Raw genomic sequence first — 24569 nt, forward strand, 5'->3', positions numbered from 1 at the left:
TTCTGCCATAAAATTCTGTTTCAAAGAAAACCAAGCAACAGATAGGCGTCTATCCCCACCATAGATCTGTCCTCCAGGCTGCGCCCTGTGACACATCCTGGGCATCCGCCACCTTTAGGATTAGTACATCTGGGCCCGCCTCAGTGCGTTTCTCAATTCCAGTCCTCAGGACCCACCTACCGGTCAGGATTTAAGAATATCCCACAGAATCAATACCTGTGGTAAGTCCTGATGCATTGATACTAATTATAGCTCAATACTAAGGAAATCCTTAAAACATGACTGTGTGGTATGCCAGACCTTGCAGGGGAATTATGTGTGAGGTCACAGTGTGAGCAATAGGTGGGCCAAGGTAAATACAGTTCTGGTTACTCACGGTTATGTCGTCCCTGGGCAGGTTCGCATAAGTGAAAAGGAGAATGGCACAAAGATTCTCTGGGGCACACTCTGGTGTAATGGACACAGGCCAGATGGTGGTTTGAGGTGCCCTTGGTGGTCTGTATTAATGTGCCAGTGGCAAGGTCCCTTGTAGTCGTGACGCCAGTACCCTTTGTATGGAGGTACAACCATTTACTGTAGTGTTAATAGAGGAACTGAGTCTGAGGCAAGCAGAGGGAAACTCCAAATGGCACTTTACTGATGATGACTCTTGATAACAATACATCCAATGGCATTACAACAGTCTCTTGATACAATCCGGCATTAAGCACAATCTCCCATGCATATGGGGAAAGGGAAACGCAAATCCTCAATGAAGTACAGGCTCTTGTAATACATAAGAAAACTACTGCTCAGACTAGGCTGGTAATAATGAACGTCTTACACTGGTAACAACTCCGACCTGATTCTAATCCTTGATTAAAAGTGCTTTTCTGAATCCTGAAACTTCTATTCCAATGTTGTTCTGACAGTTGGCCTAACTGTCCTCAGGATCTGAACTGGAGATGTAAATGCTTCAAGCTTCTCCTACACCTACTACAAAAGGTGCCTAATAAGTAGGGGTGCACTGAAATTTCGGCGGCCGAAGATATCGGCCGAGAATGCACCTAATCTGTTTCTGCCGATATTTTTACATATCGGCCGGAAATAGCGGGGAGGGACTGGGAGGAGGAGCTGGGGGCCGGTGCGTTCACTGTGCTCCGGCCCCCAGCTCCAGTAGTTATAAAATGTTGTACAATTAATAAGCATTCTATTCATGAGGCCCCCTCTGCAGTATTACATTCAATACAGCCACATCCTACTCACAGGGCTGTGCTGGCCGGCCGGGCAGACGAGCGGCAGCGTCACGACTGACGTCACATGCCTGCGCCGCCTCCTTCATTCAGAAAGTAGGCCGGGCACATGACGTCAGTTGTGACGCTGCAGCTCCTCTGCCCGGCCGGCCAGCATTAAGATGACAGCCCTGTGAGTATGATGTGGCTGTATTGAATGTAATACTGCAGAGGGGGCCTCATGAATAGAATGCTTATTAATTGTACAACATTTTATAACTACTGGAGCTGGGGGCCGGAGCACAGTGAACGCACCGGCCCCCAGCTCCTCCTCCCAGTCCCTCCCCGCTATTTTCTATTAATCTATTAATTGTACAATGGGGGCTGTGGATGGCACTGTTATGGGGTGGGGGTCTGTGGATGGCACTGTTATGGGGTGGGTGGGGGTCTGTGGATGGCACTGTTATGGGGTGGGTGGGGGTCTGTGGATGGCACTGTTATGGGGTGGGTGGGGGTCTGTGGATGGCACTGTTATGGGGTGGGTGGGGGTCTGTGGATGGCACTGTTATGAGGTGGGGGGGTCTGTGGATGGCACTGTTATGAGGTGGGGGGGTCTGTGGATGGCACTGTTATGGGGTGGGGGGTCTTTTAAAAGTATTTGGGCAAAAAGGCAGTTTCGGTTTCGGTTTCGGTCAAGGGGTATCCTGAATTTTCGGTTTCGGACCAGAATTTTCATTTCGGTGCACCCCTACTAATAAGTCATCATGTAATGACTATCTTGCTAATCCTTTGTCTTGCAAAAACACGATAATTCCTTAAATACTCGGCTGCATACAGTTTAGACATTGGTCACCCTGGAAGAATGATTTATAGTAGTGGATTGCTCACCTCTAGGAAGAATACTTGTAGGCCTTAACCCTGGGCTAGGGAGATGACAGGGACAGAGTAGAGAGGCTAGGAAGGGGCCTCCCTCCAGATATTAAGCTACATGGCTGTTGCTTTCTTGTAGGCTCATGAGAGAACTGCATTCAACTGAACTCTCACTTGGATTTACCTGAGCTCATCTGCACTGGTTTGGATTTACCTCAACCAGGAACTGAACTGAACTGAACGGCACTACACAGAACAGCACACAACAACTGCACAGTTTTGCACAGCCTAACTTAGGTCTGAGCTAAGACTACTTTCACACCTGCGTTTAGATGCGGATCCGTCTGGTATCTGCGCAGACGGATCCGCACCTAAAATGCAAACGCTGGTATCCGTTCAGAACGGATCCATCTGCATTACTCTATCCCAAAAAAGTCTAAGTCAAATGGATCCGTCCTGACGTACATTGAAAGTCAATGGGGGACGGATCCGTTTACAATTGCACCATATTGTGTCAATGTAAACGGATCCGTCTTGACTTACATTGTAAGTCAGGACAGATCCGTTTGGCTCTGCATTGCCAAGCGGACACCAAAACGCTGCAAGCAGCGTTTTGGTGTCCACCTCCAGAGCGGAATGGAGGCGGAACTGAACTGATCCTTATCCATTCAGAATGCATTGGGGCTAAACTGATCCGTTTGGGGCAGTTTGTGAGAGCCTTGAAAGGGATCTCACAGGCAGACCCAGAAACGGCAGTGTGAAAGTAGCCTAAGGGCTCTTTCACACTTGCGTTGTCCGGATCCGTCGTGTACTCCATTTGCCGGAATTACACGCCGGATCCGGAAAAACGCAAGTGAACTGAAAGCATTTGAAGACTGATCAGTCTTCAAAATGCGTTCAGTGTTACTATGGCAGCCAGGACGCTATTAAAGTCCTGGTTGCCATAGTAGTAGTGGGGAGCAGTATACTTACGGTCCATGGGGCTCCCGGGGCGCTCCAGAATGACGTCAGAGCGCCCCATGCGCATGGATGACATGTCCATGCGATTACGTCATCCATGCGCGTGGGGCGCCCTGACGTCACTCTGAAGCACCCCGGGAGCCGCAAAGACGGTAAGTATGCTGCTCCCCCGCTCCCCACTACACTTTACCATGGCTGCCAGGACTTTAGCGTCCCGGCAGCCATGGTAACCATTCAGAAAAAGCTAAACGTCGGAACTGGCAATGCGCCGAAACGACGTTTAGCTTAAGGCCGGATCCGGATTAATGCCTTTCAATGGGCATTAATTCCGGATCCGGCCTTGCGGCAAGTGTTCAGGATTTTTGGCCGGAGCAAAAAGAGCAGCATGCTGCGGTATTTTCTCCGGCCAAAAAACGTTCTGGTCCGGAACTGAAGACATCCTGAACGGATTTCTCTCCATTCAGAATGCATGGGGATAATCCTGATCAGGATTCTTCCGGCATAGAGCCCCGACGACGGAACTCTATGCCGGAACAGAACAACGCAAGTGTGAAAGAGCCCTTAGCTATACATACACACTGACACTGCTCTATCTAGTGGTGAAACAAGTGTAGTGCACCCCAACTAGGCCTGTATAAAGAATATTTGCATGTAAAAATCACATTGTGACAAAGAATATGACAGGAGATAAAATATAGGCATATCACATGACATTAATACTTAAGATACGTTTGCGGGGCCCACAGTTACTTGAGAGGGACACTACAACTGATAGGTGGGTCCCAAGGACGGGAGTTGAGAAACCCTGGTTTACACCAAGGGTGACTGAGGAAATCCTCAGGTTGTAAGCAGGGTACCTAGACTACAAACGTGCGCACCTCGATATTTCTATGTGCGTCACCTGTACAAGCTACACAGCCAAAAAACACGCAATACTTCTGCCATATGGTACGTGCTAGAAATTGTCTGCATGAACGACAGACACGATTGCAATGCTCACCCTGTCCTTCCCTGAAAATCCCGGTATAACGAAGTACTGACTTTCCCGAGCTTTTAAAACGAGGCTTGGAACACAGCCCCTAGAACCCCGAACTTAAGCGGTGACTTGAAAAAACAAGATTCAAACCCACGTGATTTTTAGCTTGTCACGTGACCCTGTGACATCACGAGGTCCTTAAGGCGCATGGAGTGAAGCACAACCGCAGCAGATTAGAAACCTAGTAGTGAAGGAAGAGGGAGATAATTACGTCCGGACAGTGGTTGATCTGAAGCCTGCCATGAATTCCATTCTGTCCTACGAGAGCTTAGTCCACGCGGTGTCTGGAGCGGTAGTAAGTCCAATCGTTTTCTTAGATTTGGGACTTCTATAATGTTGTTTGTTGCAAGGGGTTATATTAAAGGCGTTGTCCTATTAGCACCATCGCTTACCTGTCACACAGTCCCAGTACTGGCACTAAAGGTACGGTCAGTGGGGGTTCCACAACATTAGGGGGTCACTGAGACCCCTGTGATAAAAAGGAGTGGTGGTGCACATGTATGGCCACTTCTGTGGAGATAACTTTGCTGTATAGAAGTTCCAAAAAGAAATAAATCCTCCTTTCCCTTAAAACGTCCTTCATTCTAAAAAACTAAATTGGTGTGCTGCAAAAAAAAAAAAAAAAAAACAGCTAACATGATAGAAAAATAAAAATGAAGAGGATCTTTCAATGTGCAAAAAACATCATTTTATTTTGTATAAGTATAAAAAAACTAACAATTTGTAATTGCTGTTATTGTACTGACCCACAGTTTAAAATTGGTGTACTACAGCAATGCCAAATTTTATAATAATAATTATGTTTTACTTAAAAAAAATAAAAATAAAAATTCACTCCTATCATTTATTTATGACCATATGTGTTAGGGAGTCTGCATGCGGTGTGGATTTCGTTTGGAAAAACCACAGCGTAAGGGCTCATGCACACGACCGTATGCCCTCTGTGACACACGGTCCAATGCGCACAGCACCATAGTAACCTATGATGCTGTGCGCTCCCGGTGCGCACAATGTACGTGTGCCGCTCAGGGACAAATGGCCTGCTCACGGACCGTATGTCTTGGAGGGCATTCGGTTGTGTGCATGAGCCCTAAGGCTAGGGATACACGGCGACATGTGTCGTGCAACAATTTTAATAATGATAGTCTATGGTGTCACACTGCGACACGACAGTAGCAAAGAATCCTTCCAAGATTCGACACATGTTGCAGTGTAGTTGTGCCCTATGTGTTGCGTGACTTATTGCTGCCGTGTAGCCCTAGCCTAAGGCTACACTCACGCAAAAGTAAGTATTTTGCGGTATGCAAAATGCAGATCCGCAAAAAAATATAGATGATGTGCGTGTGTGTGTGGTTTTTTTACAGAGCCATTGTAACAATGCCTGTCCTTGTCCGCAAAACAGAATATCACATTCTCTATTTTTTTGTAGGGCTGCGAATTTTACCCTTTTCAATGGAAGGATGAGATCTGTTGAAAATCTGCATCAGATCCACACCAAAAGTGGCATAAAAAATGCAATAAATAGTGCAGATTTATACTTGTGCTTTTTTTGAGCAGGTTTTATGTGGATTTTCTTCACACACATCTAAACTGTTGTCTAGTTGCAAAGTCTAAGTCTACATGAGATTGTGTAATCTCATACAATCCCTTCCAAATTATTATACAAATTATATTCTTCCCACATATACGGGTGCCCACCCTGTTAGCCCAAAGCCAATATATCTGCTATATACAGATCCCAAAAGCCTTGGGAATCTAGTGTCTAATATAGGACCTAGGCCAGTGATGGCTAACCTTGGCACTCCAGCTGTGGTATAACTACAGCTCCCAAGATGCGCCCCTTGCTTGGCTGCTCCCAGAACTCTATAGAAATAAATGGAGCATGCTGTAGTTTCACCACAGCTGAAGTGCCAAGGTTAGCCATCACTGACCTAGGCCAAAAATCAGAAGAGGGAAAGGGAAAAAAAAAATCCCTAAGGCGGCTGACTGATGATACCAGGACTGGCATAGTATGTGTACATAGTACTCCTGGACTCCAGGCAATCATCCTAGAACATCAGCCCGTGCAGGTATTTCCTAAAAATATTGTAATCCCTCTATCTACAGTCTTACAGTTTTTTGCGGGAAGAGCTGAGGTTTTTATTAGTACTATTTTTGGGTACATATGATTTTTATTTATTATTTTTTTGATCATTCAATATTACACTTTTTGGGGCAAGGTGACCAAAAAATGGTTGTTTTGACGTAGCTTTTATTTAACTTTTTTTTGATATTTTTATAGAGCAGGCAGTTACAGATGCAGGGATACCGAATATATCAATTTTCTTTTTCTTTTTTTTCAGTTTTACATAATAAAAAGCTTTTTTTTGAGAAAAATCATGTTTTTGTGTCTACATTTTCTGAAGCCCATTTAAAAAAAATGTATTTAATTTTTTTTTATAATTTATTATTATTTTTTTGGGATCAGGTGACCGGTCTTAGCACAGTTTTTATTCACTACTTGGCCATTGCTTGTAATCTGCGGTCCTTAATGCATGAGCACTATCCTTGCGACTGCCACAATGGATCCAGACTCAACTTGAATGGGTCAGTGATCTGTCCGCATCACATGTTCTGTTTATTTTTTTTTTTTTTTTTGTGGTGCGGAGGCACAGACAGAAAACCACAGAATCTTCTGTGGGGTTCCGTGCCTCCGTTAAGCACTGCACCTTCTGGACTATGGACCCATTCAAATGAATGAGTCTGCATCCGTGATGTGGTAAGGACATGGCCAGTGCCAGCTTATTGTGGACCTGCTGTTTGCGGGAAACAATACGGGCATAGCCGGGCAATGGCCGTGTGCATGAGGCCTTTACCTTTGGAACTACACTTTTAATTTCCATTACGCCCCATGACAGCACCTGTGAGAGATCCTCCCCTTTCCGGACAGGAAACGGGAACTTCCCAGATCTTTATATTGGTCCACTGCCTTCCACCACTCAGTTCTTTCCTGTTTCCTGTCCAAGACTGGAGGAGTTCTTCTCAGGTCTGTTTTTTGGGGCTGCAGGACCTCTAGGGTTAAAAGGCTGTAACCTATTGGAGGTACCTGTCGGCGTAAGTCTCCACTAGGAGCCTCTGAGAAACCCGGCCGTTCCTTCTTCAGCGCCATGGGGGGGATGTCTGGGGCTGCCTCACTGTCCCTTGCCAGGCCGGAGAAGTTCGGCGTGAGGGGGGAGTAGTATCTTCTCTCATTTGGAAGGGGAGGAGCCTAAACATGTCTGGCGTGCGCGGCCTATTTGAAGAAGGAAACGCCAGCAAGCCAGATTTTTGACCGGACGGCCAGATCTTCCCTCCATTGCCCCCTTGAAGCAGCATCATGCAGGAAGAAGGGGAAGTTCAATTGCGCGCAGACAGGCAGGAGCTGCATTCTGAATCCAGCACGGTACTCCTGGGGGTAAGAGGCGTTAACCCCCACCATCTCCCTTTGGGGAGTTTATTGTTATGGTCAGAATTAGACTGGGGCTATGTATTAAATGCAGGTTAAAGAAGCCCCAAGGGAAGCTACCCACAAAACAAGAGCTAAAGAGTGTGGAATTTGCAAGCAAAAATTGACCCCATCCTACCCTAAGACATGTTGCCAACTTTGTCTGGATAAGGTCGTAGCAGAGGAGTCACCATCTTTATTGCAAAACTTCCAAGAGTTAGTTAAAAGGGAAGTTCGTTCTTCTGTGGAACATATAAAAAAATAAAAAATCCCTGCCTAGCTCATCCAGACATAAGAAGGCTCAGACAATAGTGGAGGATACTTTGGATTCTGAGTCTGAGGAGGAGGGCGCCATTGCAAGCTCCGATTCCTCCTCTAAAGATTTGATAGGGAAGCCGTTATTCAGAGTGGAGGATACTGATCTACTATTGAAAGCAGTTAGATCCACAATGGAACTGGATGAGGAAAAGGAGTCCAGGTCTAGACCAGAACTCATGTTTGAAAGCCTGAAGCCCAAAAAGTCTAGGGTGTTCCCCATTTAGGATTGTATCAAAGACCTGATTAAGTGTGGATGGGAAAAGCCAGACAAAAAATTATTTATCCCTAGGGTGGTTAATAGAAAGTACCCCTTTGATCAAGTATCAGGTTGGCAGGAGGTACCCAGGGTAGATGCCCCTGTAGAAAAAATAAATAAAAAGTCAGCTCTTCCGTTTGAGGACTTAGGATTTCTTAAGGATCCAATGGACAAAAGGGCAGTCGGCCTTCAAACCAAATATAGCAACTTCTTCAGTGGCAAGGTCATTAAAAGTCTGGTTGGAGGAACTAGAGTCTCATCTAGAGAATAAGACTCCTAGGGATCAGCTTCTGGAAGCTATCCCAAACATGTCCAGAGTAGTAGACTTTATTCCTGATGCCTCTGCTCATGCACTGAGACTGAGACTATCTGTTAGAGCGGCCGCTCTATCTAATTCAGCCAGAAGGTCCCTATGGTTGAAAGGGTGATGTGACATCAAAGTCTAAGCTATGTGCCCTTCCTTGTCAAGGAAATTTTTTGTTTTGGGTCAGCTTTAGATGCCGTTTTCGATAAGACATCGGATAAGAAAAAAGGATTTCAAGCGCCGTCCTTTACTAAACAGGGGAAGCCATTTCGGTATAGCGAAAAGAGTTGTTTTGGGGATCAAAGGAAAAGAAGAGAATAGAGATCAGATAAATCAAAACGTGTGCTGTTAAAATCCAGATCTCAGACTTTGAATTCCTCTCAGCAATGACGCCAGACCCCAGGTAGGCTGTCGTCTTTCTTCGTTTTCTCCTGCCTGGCAAATATATCACCGCAAGCACCTGGTTAAGGAGTATTATAGAGGAAGGCTACCGCCTAGACTTCAAAAAGCTACCATCCAGGACATTAAAAATCACATCCATAAACAAACGTTCTCCAAAACAGGTGGCTCTTATGGAAGAAATAAACAGCCTCCTGGCCAAAGCATTCCTTGTACCAGTCCCAGAAAGCGAACAACGAGAGGGCTTCTATTCGACCCTATTTTTGGTACCCAACCCCAACGGTTCATTCCAACTGATAATAAATTCGAAGAACCTCAACCAATATGTGACGTACCAAAAGTTCAGGATGGAGTCAATCTCCCTCCACAGTCCTTCATCTGTTCCCCAACTGCGTGATAGCCTCAATAGATATAAAAGATGCTTACTATCGCGTCCCCATTCATCCGTCATCTCAGAAATACCTCAGGGTAGCAGTAAAGATGGGGGAGTCGATTGTCCATCTGCAGTTCAGAGCACTTCCCTTCGGGATATCGCAGGCGCAGAGGCTCTTCACAAAACTAATGGTAGAGATAAGAAGATCAGACATCATTATAATCTCATACCTGGACGACCTTCTCTTGGTAGGGCAATCCCCAGAGGTGTTAATATCTCAAATACAGGACGTCCTGGGGACCTTAAGTCTCGGCTGGTTGATAAGTTGGGACAAATCGTCCCTGATTCCAACCTCCAGATGTATCTTCCTACACGTCTTGCTAGATTCCCAGACGCAGAAATCTTATATTCCGATAGAGCAAAGGAGAGCTATTCAGAAAATAAGGTCTTTCAGCAGAACCAAGAATGTGTCCCTAAGAAAAGCAATGTCTGTTCTCGGTCTGATGACGGCTTGCATTCCTGCTGTGAGGTGGACCCAATTCGGGTCCAAAGTCCTTCAATTGCACATTTTGTCCATTTGGGGCGGGAGGTTGCTATCCCTGGATCACAAGATTGTGATCCCGGGTCAGTAACCCGGTCCCTAACTTGGTGGCTGAAATCTCCCAACCTGAGTCAGGGAGTAGATTGTTTGAAGCAGGATCCCCTAATAATTACCACCGACTTTCTTTCTTTCTTTCTTTCTTTCTTTCTTTTTCTTTCTTTCTTTTTCTTTCTTTCCTTCCCTATGGGAATCTCCCACAATAGATCTATTCCCCTCGTTAGAGAACAAAAAATGCGATTCTTTTCTCTAAGCAGGGGAGATCAGTCTATAGGCGCAGATGCGCTTGCAAGGGGAAGGATCTAGTCTATGCGTTTCCTCCCATCAGCCTACTGCCCAAAGTGATTCAGAAGATCAGGAGGGAGCAGGAAACAGTGAGCCTTATAGCACCGTTCTGGCAGAGAAGAGTCTGGTTTGCCTGGTTGAGGACACTATCAATAGCGGATCCCTGGATACTTCCAGGAAGGCAGGACCTACTATATCAGGGCCCTCTACATCATCCGGAGGTGAAGAACCTGCACCTGACAGCCTAGATTTTGAAAGGCGATTCTTCAGGTCCAGAGGTTTATCCGAGAAAGTGATTGGGACTCTTCTGACTAGTAGGAAAAAGGTCACCTCCAAAATCTGAGAGTATGGTAGACCTTCCTTCAGTTTGCGGGCCCAGGCCTTGATTTGAGCTCGCCCAAAATCCCTTTAATTCTGAGTTTCTTGCAGGAAGGCCTTAACAAAAAGCTTAAACCTAGCACTCTCAAAGTCCAGGTGCTATCCTATAAAACTGTATTGTTAGTGGCCATTACATCCGCCAGAGGAGTTGGAGAACTATCCGCTTTGTCATCTTCCCCGCCATATACCCAAATTCTAGAGGATAGAATTGTTCAAACCGGATCCTGCATTCCTACCCAAAGTAGTTTCTGTATTCCATAAATCTCAGGAAATAGTTCTCCCCTCCTTTTGTCAAAACCTGAAGAATGAGGGGGAAGAGTCCTTTCATACTCTAGATGTGAGAAGGTGTGTCTGCACATATTTAGAGTCTACGAAGGACTTTAGGAAAACCCACGACTTTGTTCAGTTTCAGGGTCAGAACAGAGGCTTGAAAGTCACACGCCTTAACTTAGCCAGATGGATTAAGAGAGTGATAGGTCTGGCATATTCAGTCGGGTTGTCAAGTGCCTTTGTATTTTTCAGCTCATTCCACTAGGGCAGTAGCCTCTTCTTGGGCAGAAAAGGGGTGCGCTACCATTGAGTAAATTTGTAGGGCAGCAATGTGGATTTCTCCCTCCACGTTTTACAAGCACTACAGATTGGACCTTTTAGTCTATGCAGGACATGTCTTTTGGGAGAAGGGTGCTGCAGGCTGTAGTCCCTCCCTAGTAGTCATCTAGTCTAATCTCTCACAGGTGCTGTCATGGGGCGTAATGGAAATACTTCAATTACTCTTACCGATAAGATGTTTTCCATGAGTCCATGACAGCACCTACATAATTCCCTCCCTAATTATATATATATATATATATATATATATATATATATATATATATATATATATATATATATATATGCAAAATAAAAATCTATATCTACATATAGGCAAGTGTTATGTCAAAGAGGAGATATGCCCGGGCATATATTTGACACAGGTTGCTTGTGTTCTTAGTTTCACTGTATGTAGGTGTAATTGCTGGTCCCAGGAATCTTGTCAAATACCGAGTGGTGGAAGGCAGTGGACCAATTTAAAGATCTGGGAAGTTCCTGTTTCCTGTCCGGAAGGGGGAGGATCTCACAGGTGCTGTCATAGGCTCATGGAAAACATATATTATCGGTAAGAGTAATTGCAGTATTTTTGTCCCTTTGTGTATTGTAATGCATTATTAGCTGTTACTCTGACAGAGTGCCTATGAGATGTGGGGGCTGGGTCTCGTAAGGTTCTGTAGAAGGCAAACCCTGTGCATGCTGTGGTTAAACTGACATTGGGTTAATACGCCGGCATCGGTGCATGCATCCGCCCGATCAGAGTGCCTTAAGTCAAGGTTCACAGTGTTGTACATGTAAACAAATAGAGTCAAATAGACCCCTTTTTTCAAGTGTCTGTTTTTTTTGGGAAAAAGAAAAGTCTTGCATGCAGAACTTTTTTGTCTGCTCTTTTTGGCAGAATTTGCTACGGAGGCCCTGAAACAGAGCCTTCGATATAGATGTGATGCCCTATCTCAGCTGTGGAAATCTGTTGCATTTTGTAGAACTGGCTTAGTTGCCTATGGCAACCAATCTGATTCAACCTTTCATTTTCCAAAGGAGCTGTCAAAAATAAAAGGTGGAATCTGATTGGTTGGTATGAGCAACTAAGCCAGTTCTACTTTACTCCACTTTGATAAATGAATCCATTAGTGCTTGTTAACCATATATTGGTTCATGAAGCTTTATCTTGTAACCAAGTAGGCGTGGAGCCCCAGCAGCCATATATTTCATCTATGACTTGAAACATTGTGCATTGATGTTGGTAATGGAACTTTTTTTTTTTTTTCTTTACGGTTCAATTATCAAGTCACATCACTTGTAAGGCCTTGTTCACACTTCAGTTATTTTGATAATTTTTTCCCATCAGTTATTGGAAGCCAAAACCAGGTGCGGGTCAAAAACACAGAACAGGTGAATATCTTTTCATTACACCTGATCTCTGAGTAGCCTCTACTCCCAGGTTTTGTCTCACAAACACTGATGAAAATAACTGATAAAAAAAACTGATGTGTGAACTGGGCCTAACATGAGGTAAATAAAGCCTAAATACCACCATACACGTTATTGTATGTTTGGCTAAACCTGCAGTGAATGGCAGGTTCGACCAACAGTCTGTAAGGGGAACACCAGACTCTCCCCCCCCCCCCCCCCCCCTACAGATGTCATCAGGGGAGAGTAGGATCAGGACAAGTGAATATTTTTGCCAGATCATTATTATTATTTTTTCTCCCAGGAGATGAGCTTTCTCTCCTCTCCCTACTGGCTAAACCTAATGTGTATGGGGAAGTTTTGAAGGAGTTGGGAGTGATAGCTGACAGCAGTTCAATGCGGTCCCCAATGCACGGGCAACTTCAGTGCAGCAGGCCGGACCCATTCAACTTGAATGGGTCTGTGGTCAGTCCGCACCGCAAAAAAACATGAACACTCTCCTCGTCTGAAAGCAGAGAAACTGTGTGCCTTAGCTCTGTAGATCCAGCATTGCCAGATGGTACTGGAATGCCTATCTGCCCCATTAACTGCAGAGAAAAAGGGGACAAAAACCGCTGCACTCATAGTTCTGCACCTCCGATCGTCCTCCAATTCTCTGTATGCAAGACTGCAGCAGTGACATCAAGGTGTATGGCAGCGGCTCAGTGGTTAGCACTGGACAATATCTGCATGCAGTTTGTATGTTCTCCCAGTGTTTGCTGGGTTTCCTCCCACACTCCAAAGACATACTGATGGGGAACTTAGATTGTGAGTCCCACTGGGGACAACTTGATGCTAATGTCTGTAAAGCGCAGCGAAATATGTCAGCACCATATTAGTGCATAAAATGGCATGTGACTTATGCAGCCCATCACTGGCCTCAAGTAGAGACAACAATCCACAGCCAACAGTCTCCAGTCCTCTTCCATTTTCTTCCCTAATAATGATCTTTGCTTCCAGCAGTGTATGGCCTACAACACAGGGCTGTGGAGTCTGAGTCGGCAAAAAATAAACAGACTCTGACTCCTACTAGATTTAAATTGGAATAAAAATAAAATAAAAAAAGCAAGTTTAAATGTCCCAATTCACAAAAAGTTATATTTAATTACCGTATTTTCCATTTCGTCCACCATGAAGGCTCTACTATGAGATTGAACCTTGACCTCTGTAGGGGCAGGAACACACAGGGCCAGATTTATCATTAGCTCAGGTCAGAATAATGGAGTGAAAAAGTCCCAAAAAAAGTCCCAAATGCTAAAACTGCGTACAAATTTTCAACGTTTTTCTGCTCTGCACTATGCTCGCCAGTTTTCTGGAAGTGGGCGTGTTTTCTTATGTAAATTGATCTCTAGACAGATTTACTATTGGGACTATTTAAAAAGTCGCAATTTCACTCCAGTGAGGACCATGCTTATCTTATGAGACCTTTTTAATAGAACATGCGACTCGTAAAGATGCGCGACTTTTGTAAAGCTGCTTACTGACGGATAAACTGCTACCTTCAAACCACATTTATTACAGTTTTAAAGGGCCGATCATAAATCTGACTTGGCTAAAACTGACTTTAGCCATATGTGAAAGTGGAGTGAGCTGTCAGAGTCATGATAAATCTGGCCTCGGGAGTTTATAATAAGTACTTGGAGTACTTTCATGAATAAAGCCGGCACTTGGAGTGCCATGCATGGAAAAAAAATCTCAGGGAGATTTGTTTTGTGTCAGGGACACATCATAGGATTTTAGGATCCATTCCGTAAGTTGAGTGAGCTGTCAGTTATGATAAATCTGGCCCATAGAGTTTAAAAGGCCACCACCCACTCTCACCCTCAGTGTTTCCTGTCCCTATGGGGGCAACTCACAGAGAGCCCTCCTGGTGGAGGTGAAGGACTTTTTTATTATTTTTAAAATACCTGGGGATTTGTGACCTCCTCCTCTGCCCTCCTGCGGTTTGGTCCAAAGCTGGGCAGAGGACATAAGTGGAGTCAATCTCATTCCTGATCGCAGGAGCCTGTATCCCTCCCACAGTGTCGGTCCCCCTTCCCTGCATTGGGAAGCTGACCGCACGCAAGCAGAGCATGCTGCACGCTGACTCCGGCCAAAGCATCAACGCTATGCTCTGCTCTGGGCTGGTGGAAGGGGCGGAGCTTGACCGCACTACGATGACGTCAGATGCCGTGCCGTCTATGTGAAGCGGCAGTTTCAAACAGACCGTGCATCTCACCGGTCTTCCTCCTGAAGCACATTCACAGATGTCTGCCCCTGACGCCTCTGCAGCCCAGATGGAAGCTCCCTTGGCTACTCCAACAGTGCGTTCCCCTGTGGGGAAAAGGACAAATGATGTATCATTTTTTTGACTTGTTGATTATCTGGTCTATTGATACCTGGCTGCTCCTCTCTTATAGGGAGTTAAAGAGCCCAAAACAAGAACTAAAGTTCAGAGATGTGCGACTTGTAGCAAGAGGCTTCCTGAGAATTATAAAAAGATGCTCTGCCAGGGTTGCATAAATGATCTTATAAAAGAGCAGCAACCGTCCATTTTGTCAGAGGTCAAATCACTTATTCAAAGCGAAATTAAGTCTTCTCTGGCCTCCCTCAAATCAATCCCGCCCACACCTCCGGCAAAAAAAAAAAGATTGTTGGTTCCATCCTCCTCTGTCTCAGAGGATATGGACGAGGAGGCCTCCACCTCTAGACAGAATGTTGATCTTGACGCTCTGTCAAAGGGTGAAATCATGGAATATAGTAAAGAAAATACTTTTTTTTCTCCGAGGATATGGAGGAGCTGTTAGAGCAACCATGGGGATTGAAGAGGTGAGAAAACCAAGGTCCGTCCTGGACAAAATGTTTGGGGGACTCAGAGCCAAAAAATTTAAAGTTTTCCCAATGACTTAGAATCTAAAAGACATGATACTGGATGAATGGACCGACCCCGAGAGAAGACTTGGGGTATCCAGGGAATTTAGAAATAGGATGTTATTTGACCCAGCGGACGTCAAACTATTTAACGAAACCCCCAAAATTGACACTCAAGTAGCAAAAGTAGTTAAGACTTCCCTCCTGTGAAGAAATCCCCCTTTTCTTTCAATATTTCTTCCTATGCCATTCGGTAGGTGTAACTACCGAACGCTGGATCTATATGTACCGAATTTTCTAGAAGAGAGCTATTCGGGACTTTATTCATTTTTCCCTTGTTCTAAAGTGACCGTCAAAGACACCCAAACTTATGGAACTATTTTGGGCAGCCCATCCAGGGTGAACCAGTCACAGAAGACTTCCATGTTTCTTTGAGAACCCCTAAACCGATCGGGGTGAAATTTGAATATGTTGATCACCCAGATCGGGGCTATCAGGGGACATAAGATTTGTGGGGATACCTCATGTATAAAGGGGTGTTCCAGATATTGGGGAAAACTGACTTTTCTGCCTAGAGATAATCAAGTTGTTACTTTATCAGGCTTGATTATCTCCAGGACTAGGGGAGGGCATTGTATGTTTATGCTGGAAGGGTGGTATGTTTCCATTGTACTTGATTGGCTATACTGTGTCCCTCCCTGTGGGATGTCCCCTTGCATGGGGACTTGCATAAAAGCCTGTGTGTGTGTGTGTTAATTAAAGAGTGTTCTATTTGTACCCTTCTTCTGGACTTCGGCTGATGTCTGGGGATTCTCATGCTTTATTAAGGGAATCGTCTTAAAAAGTTATTGGCATTTCATATGGAATTCGTCTACTTCAACTGCCGAACGGAGCGCTATATTCACCAGGCTCTGGCGGTTCGGGAGGAAACTACGGAATGTGGTTTAAATATACTTGGTTTTCTTACACCTCCCATTTGAGGACTCTTCACAGCTACAGGACCCAATGGAAAGGAAGGCCGACTCTCTCCTTAAAAAATCCAAGGAGGGGTTAAAACCAACATAGCTGCGACGTCGGTCGCTAGATCCATGTGTTTTTGGCTGAACGAGTTAGAAGAACACATCAAAAACAAAACTCCTAGAGAGGACATACTAAACTCTATCCCACTACTCAGATCGGCCACGGTCTTTTTGGCAGATGCATCGGCGGAGTCGGTGAGATTCGCTGCTAAGGATGCGGCCCTCACCAATTCTGCTAGACGAGCATTGTGGATGAAAGCTTGGGGAGGGGATAGAGCATCAAAAGCTAAATTATGCTCTATAGCTTTCTCTGGGGAATACGTCTTTGGACCAGTATTAGACTCCATCCTGGAAAAGGCAGATAAAAAGAAGGGGTTTCCAGAAGAAACTAAAAAGAAGCCCTTTTGTTCCTTCAAGTCCCAGACTAGACCCTATAGGGGCAAAGGGAAGGGAGGTAGGTGGAGTTACCAAAAAGGGGGAAAAGGCAGAGGTTTTTTTCTTAACCCCCAAAATAAGCAGTCAGATTCCCACGGGACAGAAAATTCCCCAGTCTTCCTCCCACTCTGGTGTCATTGTTTATCTATCACCGAAAATCCGTGGGCCTTAAATATCATACGGGATGGCTACCGGATAGAATTTTTCATCAGCCCCTCCAAGAAAATTCAGGATAACTTCACACAGCCCAAAGAATATAGGAAAAATCTGGCAAGGGGTCCTGCAGCTTGTAGACTCAGGGGTAGTGACCGAAGTCCCAAGTTGTTGTTCCAGTTTATTTCTGGTGCAAAAACCAGATGGTTCCTTCTGCACCATTATAAATGTAAAGGGTCTAAACAAGGCGGTCACATACAGAAAGTTCAAAATGGAATCCAAAACATCCATCATTCCCTTGATCAAAGCAGGAGACTTCATGACATCCATAGACTTAAAGGACATGTAGTATCACGTTCCCATAAACAAGTCGTCTCAAAAATTACTCAAATTCGCACTAGTGGACAGTTTTAGGAGAGGTAAAACACACTTCCAGTTCACTGTGTTACCCTTTGGAATCTCATCTGCCCCAAGGGTATTCACGAAGCTCGTAGTAGAAATTATATCTCCCCTGAGAGCAGAAGGAATAAAAATATTCCCATACTTGGACGATTTTCTGGTCTTAGGACCCTCGAAGCAAGAAACGGCCAGCCTTACCAAAGATCTGATGCGCAGATTTTTAGACCTAGGTTGGGTAATAAACTTTAAAAAAATCATGCATAATCCCTTCAACCAAAATTAAATTTCTGGGAGTGATCCTGGTTTCAGTGTCCCAGATTACATCCCTCCCTCAGGAGAAAATAACATCCCTTTATGGACAAAACAAAGAAATTCCAAAGTCAATCTCAGTGCTCCATTCGCAGTGCCATGAGCCTCCTGGGTATGATGACTTCCTGTATAACAGCAGTATCTTGGTCTCAGGGTTGTCCAGTTGTGAATCCTAAGAAATTGGGACAAGAGACAGTGCTCTCTAGAAAAAAAGAATCCCCATTCCAAATCACGTAAAATCAGATTTAAACTGGTGGACGAAAGAGAGAAACCTGCTAAAAGGGATACCCTGGGTAAAAGATCCAGAGATGCAGATAAACGCGGATGGGGAGCAAAAATAGGCTCGCTAAATTTCCAGGGCACTTGGTTAGGCACCATGTCAAGAAGATCATCAAACCACAGAGAACTGAAGGCGATCTGGGAGGTGCTGAAGGTGTCACAAGACAGGATCTCAGGAAATCGCCTGAAAATCTTTTCGGACAACGTGACTGCTGTCGCATATCTGAAACGTCAAGGGGGCACAAGATCTACAAGCTTAAAAGAACTGACGGAAAAAATATTCTCCTTGGCCGAAAAAAAAATGTTCTTTCCATCACAGCTATCCATTTATAGGGCACAGAAAACATATAGGCGGACTTCCTCAGCAGGATGACCATAGATCCAGGAGAATGGGCCCTAAGCTCAGACGTGTTCCATCAGATCACCAGGAGAAGGGGGTGTCCCCCAGATAGACCTTTTTGCGTCAAGGAAAAACGCAAAGGTCCATCCTTTCTGCTCCCTAAACCCAAGGGACAGCCCTTGGACAACAGATGCATTCTCAATCACGTGGACTTGGGATCTGGCCTACGCCTTTCCCCCTTGGCCGTTGATACCCAGAGTGCTGCAGAAAATAAGATCTGACCCAGTAACAATAATTCTGGTTGTCCCATACTGGACAAAAAGTTGTCTCCCAGTACTAAAAGAGCTAGCTCTGGAAGAACCCTGGAGAATCCCACAACAGGAAGACATTATTTCTCAGGGTCCAATTCTTCACCAGAATCCAGGTCTGTTTAAACTATCAGCCTGGATCCTGAGCGCGAGGTGCTAAAAAGCAGAGGGCTATCGGAGAAGGTTATAAATACCCTTAAATCTAGCAGGAAAGAAGTCACCTCTGCGATATATCTTAAAATATGGAAGAAATACTGTAGTTGGCTGGCCCAGAGCCCTCCGGCAAACTCCTCCCCGAATATTGAAAATATACTGGATTTTCTCCAATGGGGCTTAGATCTGGGACTCAGACCGAGCACTCTTAAAGTACAAGTCTCAGCCTTGGGGGCCTGCTATGATACGGACCTAGCCAGCCATAGGTGGATAAGGAGGTTTATAAGAGCTGCCTCCAGATTAAGGCCATCCCTAACCCCTAGGACGCCTCAGTGGGACTTAAACCTGGTCCTGAGAAGCCTTACAAGTTCACAATTTTCTTCTACCCAGGATATTTCTCTCAAACACCTCTCATTAAAAGAAGCTTTTCTAGTGGCCATTACTTCAGCCAGATGGCTGGGCGAGATCCAGGCACTGTCCTGCCGGGAACCATATCTTACTATCTTCCCAGATAGAATAACTTTTACGCTTGGATCCGGGTTTCCTCCCGAAAGTGGTGTCAGACTTTCACAGAGATCAGGAAATTATTCTTCCATCCTTTCCCAAAGAGTCCATCACAAGATCAGTTCCAGCTCCTGGATGTTCGGGATACTATCATACAGTACCTAGATTCAACGAAGGAATTTAGGAAGGATGATAATCTTTTCGTTCAATATGCCGGTCCAAACAAGGGAAGAAAGGCATCCTAAGCCACCATCGGAAAATGGATCAAAACTACCATTACTTGTTGCTATCAGAAGTCTGGTCTAAACAGCCCCACAAATAAAAAAAGCTCACTCTACAAGGGCTATGGCTTCTTTGTGGGCAGAGAAAGGGAGTGTCTCCTTTAGACAAAATTTGTAGAGCGGCCACCTGGTCGAGTATAAATACCTTATCAAACATTACCGAATTAATGTGTCTGCCTCTGCGGACTTAACCTTCGGTCAGAAGGTTCTGCAAGCAGTTGCCCACCCTATTTAATAATAATCTGGTAGCTCTCATAGTAGAGTCATCATGGTCGACGAAATGGAAAAAACTTAATTAGACTTACCAGTAATTCTGTTTCCTTGAGTCCACCATGACGGCTCTACTATGAGATTGACCCTTGACCTCTGTAGGGGTAGGAACACACACAGAGTTTAAAAGGCCACCACCCACTCTCACCCTCAGTGCTTTCCAAATTTCCAAGTGGGTGCAGCCTTAATCTAGGCTGTGTGTGTGTGTGTGTATGTATGTATGTATGTATATATATATATATATATATATATATATATATATATATATATATATATATATATATATATATATATATATATAGATAGATAATTTTATTATTAATCCTCAACCCCTCCTTTAAATCTCAGGGAGGGGGGGAATCTGGGCCGTCATGGTGGACTCAAGAAAACAGAATTACCGGTAAGTATAATTACAGTTTTTCCATTTCATCCACCATGATGGCTCTACTATGAGAGCTACCAGATTAATAATAATCAGGTAGCTCTCATAGTAGAGTCATCAAGGTGGACGAAATGGAAAAAAAATTAATTAGACTTACCGGTAATTCTGTTTCCTTGAGTCCACCATGACGGCCCAGATTCCCCCCCTCCCTGAGATTTAAAGGAGGGGTTGAGGATTAATAATAAAATTATATATCTCTCTATCTCTCTATCTCGATACACACACACACACACACACACACACACACACACACACACACACACACACACACACACACACAGCCTAGATTAAGGCTGCACCCACTTGGAAATTTGGAAAGCACTGAGGGTGAGAGTGGGTGGTGGCCTTTTAAACTCTGTGTGTTCCTACCCCTACAGAGGTCAAGGGTCAATCTCATAGTAGAGCCGTCATGGTGGACTCAGGGAAACAGAATTACTGGTAAGTCTAATTAAGTTTTTTCCATTTCGTCCACCATGATGACTCTACTATGAGAGCTACCAGGAAGGGGGGGGGGGAATCTGGGCCATCATGGTGGACTCAAGGAAACAGAATTACCGGTAAGTCTAATTACATTTTTTTTCGCCCTATAAGACGCACCTGCCCATAAGACGCACCTAGATTTTTGAGGAGGAAAATAAGAAAAAAAAATATTTTGAACCAAAAGGTGTGCTTTTGGTGGGTTTTGAACTAATGGGGGCATCTGTTGATGGCACTGTTATAGGGGATCATTGTGGGGGCATCTGTGGATGACACATATATAGCATCTTATCTTATGTGTCATCCACAGATTTCCCCCCCCCCCCCCCATAACAGTGTCCCTGTGTAGTGAATGGGGGGCCAGCATCTGTTTCTGTAATGGCAGCGGGGCCCGGTGCCTGCTTCATTCATTAAGTGGGCGGAGCAGGCGCGTGACCTAGTGAGCTACGCTACGAGCGCCCACCCGGCCTCCTGACTGACAAGAAGTTAGTAGTAAGTAGTACAGCGCTAGATTTAAGATGATTGGAATACTTTAACAATACCCACAAGTTAGATATGATTCCAGTATACTACAGTGAACGGGGCCCGGTGTAGTAGAATACAGTGACTTTACCGGGCCCCGCTGCCATCAGAAACAGATGCCGGCCCCCAGCCCCTCCTCCCTCTCAGCCTATTCACTGGACGGTCGCAGCATTCGCCCCATAAGACGCAGTGCGTCACGTTACCGCAAAACGAACACGTTAAGTGACCATGAAGAAGCAAGCTTTTCATATGCTTCACTATATGGCACGCAACGCACAGTTAAGGAGCGGCAATACTTATACTTTCCATTGTGTTGTGTTCCGCTGTTACAGGGAACGCAACGCCCATGGTTAACCTAGCCTCTCACTGATAACTGATTTAAGTAAATATGTTTTTTGCAGGACTAGACACTTGTATAAGTGAAGGGAAGGGATAATCAATAGTTCAAGACTGAAGCTGTAAATCATTTGAAAAACTGCTGTCATTCAGTTAAGGCTATAAAAAGTTGTAAACTCAGATTGTTAGCTTAAACTTTAAACATGATTATGGGATTCTACTAACTAGGGAAATCATGTTTTAAAAAAAATGCCCCTTCCTGGATCCTCCCACTGCCCTATCTTCAGCAGAAGGCAGCAGCTTCCTAGCCAGTAGTTCTGTGGTAATGACATGTATGTTGCCTTTCTTTCCTTCAAGGAATGTATAAAAGACATTTGCATATTAAATACAGAGGAGTCGGGGAGTCTGAGTCGGAAGTGCCAAAAACTGACTCTACCGACTCCACAGCCCTGCTACAACATCCCTAGTTTTTAGAGGGAGTTGGTAAACAATAGAGCAAGCCAGAGGAGGGTGTGATGGGAAATGACATCACTTGCGCCATAAGCCCAGTACTGTTGCCTACTTAGGACAGGGCCTAAGAGGTAGGGTTCAAGTTTGACCATATTGTTTCCAAAGTTAGTGCTAACTTTTACTTTTTTTTTTTTTTTTTTTTTTTTCCCATCCACATAGCGATATGAGGGCTTGTTTGTTTTTTTTTGTTTTTTTTATATGGAACTTATTTTTTAAATTAAAGATAACAGGTGCATACAGACATATGGGGTAATAATTAAGACTTGTGTTTTAGACACCGGTCTTAATAACCCCTATATGTGGCGGTGGATCTGCTGAAGTTATGAAGAGGCGCAGACCTCTACATAACTTCGGCGCATCCAGCATCAGTCTAAATGTAAGACGGCTTCCTAGCTGGCTTACATTTTACACCATTTTCTACGCTAAAAACAGAAAATGATGCATGTGATGGGCCTGCTGGCCTGTCTCCTGCCCACACCACACCCACTTTTTTAGACCTGGCTTGAGCAGGGAAAAGTCGCACTGCGCTGATGAGTGTGGGGGAAAAGTCTAAGGCGTATTGCTATACCTTAGACCTTTTTTCCAGGGAGTAAAATCACTTGCACAAGTGTCACTGCATCCTCTGTTTCTGCCTTATCCAGGAAATTAGTGGTTCAGGTGGTTAATGCTCTAGGCTGAGGCACACCATCATTCTCCACCAAATTCATTCAAGCTACGCACCTGGAATCTTCATTTTGTCTGCTAGAAATCTCGCGCAGGCGCAGTACCAATGGTTACTGAGGGGAAACAGCCTCAAAAGTGTCACTGGGCATGCGCCGAGCCCAGTGATGTCTTCTTATTACTGTTGCCCTCAGGAGCTATTGGATCGCACAGGCGTAGGCGGTACTGCACCTGCGTGAGATTTCCGGCAGACGAAATAAAGATTCCAGATGCGTAGCTTGAATGAATTAGTTGACGTAGTGGAGGAGGCGGCACCGTTAAACTGGGCTGTGGGACGATAGTTCATAAGAGGAGGCGTGCTTGGGCTCTAAATTAAGGCGGGCTAGGCACTACAGGGGGGGCATTACTGGGCTCAAAGGGTGATTAATAACTCCCCTCTGGTCACCTTCAAGCTTTTTTTAACCAAATGAAACCATGAAGAGAAGAAAACATGGCAAAGGTGACAGATTCCCTTTAAGCCCTCGCCCACTCCTCTTCGGCAGCAGTATCTCAAAGAATACCGGTAGATGGGCTAACAAGTCTGACCAATAAAGGGAAACCATTTTATCCAGCGGTGTTTAAATGTAGAAAGGGTGTGCAGCCTACATGCAATGTGTGTTCCATAATGCAATTGTGATTAACAGTATGTAGTATTTCTGATTTTAATGAAGGGGGTTGTTTTCCAACAGTTAGCCAACTTAGTTCTGGTAACTGTTAAAATACGAGAAACTATAGTAAGATCCTCAATGACTAGTGATTGAAGAGAAAAGTAATGCTTCTTTCGGTCCGCATGGTAGATCATATCCTACAACTTTTAAGTATTGTATAAATAGTAGTGCAGGAAGATTTAAGAAAGTCCACCATGTGTGCATATGGGAGCCTATTTGATTTTCAGCACATGGGGGGATGAGGTCTCGAAATTTTTTTGAAAGACAATCGGAGGTATAATACTATTGATACAGTAATTTTCCAGGGGCCTCTAGGTTATTAAAGGGGTTGTCCGGGATCACATTTTTTTAAGTGTACTCACTATTATCAGGTGATTCTAGGTACCCCCATATGTTTTAAGGTATTTTCGCCATTTCTAAACGGCTCCGACGGTCGCACACTGTTTACGTCTGTTTATTTTTGTCTAACTTCCTGCCGCTCTGCACTGTGGGTCCCAGTGCAGCGCGGAATCACATGCATTCAGACGACTCTCCTCTCCGCCGTGACTCCGCCCCCTCATTGTTATTCCGCCTCCTGCCGCACATCGCCATGTCCTCCATGCAGCCTCCCCCCTTGAATCATATTCAGCCTCCTGCCGCACATTTTTCTCACCCCCCCCCCCCCCTTTAGTAACGCCCCCAAACTCCTCCTGGCTCAGTCCTCAGAGTATTGCTTCTATCTCCAGCCTGCCGCCCCATTTGCCTGCATTGGAGGCGTTTACTATGCTAATTAGCATAGTTCCCTTGCCTCCTTCATTGTGAACACGCCCTGCCCGGTGACGTCTCTGGACCGGAGAGGCGTGGCTTAGCGCGATCTGTTTCCGAGTGCTCTGCATAATGCCTGCGGCTGATGGTGACGTCACCGGGCTCCCTGCGAAGCGGAAGAAGCAGCTTCGCTCTGCAGAAGGGACCCGGTACGTCATTGAATGTGAGAAAAGACTCACTTCCGGCTGAGAATTTGTCTAATGAATACGGGGCATCAGAAAAGTATGGGGAAGGTAGGACAGTCATGTAGAAGATATTTAAACCTAAGTCCCCAATCCCGGACAACCCCTTTAATGCAGTGAGAAGTTCTGTAAGGGAGAGGA

The 24569-nt window shown here is 44.9% G+C and overlaps 2 protein-coding genes across 7 annotated transcripts in view; one reads left to right on the forward strand and one right to left on the reverse strand.

Annotated features, from left to right (window-relative positions):
• The window catches only part of FHIT (fragile histidine triad diadenosine triphosphatase), a 147232-nt gene extending 143098 nt beyond the window's left edge, over positions 1 to 4134 (reverse strand). Inside the window, exon 1 of the mRNA XM_044301577.1 lies at positions 4042 to 4134. The gene's annotated coding sequence lies outside the window, so the exon portion shown is untranslated. The remainder of the gene's footprint in view (positions 1 to 4041) is intronic.
• Positions 4135 to 4212: 78 nt separating this feature from the next.
• The window catches only part of SLC25A17 (solute carrier family 25 member 17), a 388899-nt gene continuing 368542 nt past the window's right edge, over positions 4213 to 24569 (forward strand). For all 6 annotated transcript variants that reach the window (XM_044300759.1, XM_044300763.1, XM_044300764.1 and 3 more), the window contains exon 1: positions 4213 to 4372. In XM_044300759.1, coding sequence (XP_044156694.1) covers positions 4319 to 4372 — 54 coding nt within the window. In that variant the 5' untranslated portion in view covers positions 4213 to 4318. The remainder of the gene's footprint in view (positions 4373 to 24569) is intronic.

The sequence above is a fragment of the Bufo gargarizans genome, chromosome 7 (genome assembly GCF_014858855.1).
Source record: "Bufo gargarizans isolate SCDJY-AF-19 chromosome 7, ASM1485885v1, whole genome shotgun sequence".
Classification (NCBI taxonomy): domain Eukaryota; kingdom Metazoa; phylum Chordata; class Amphibia; order Anura; family Bufonidae; genus Bufo; species Bufo gargarizans.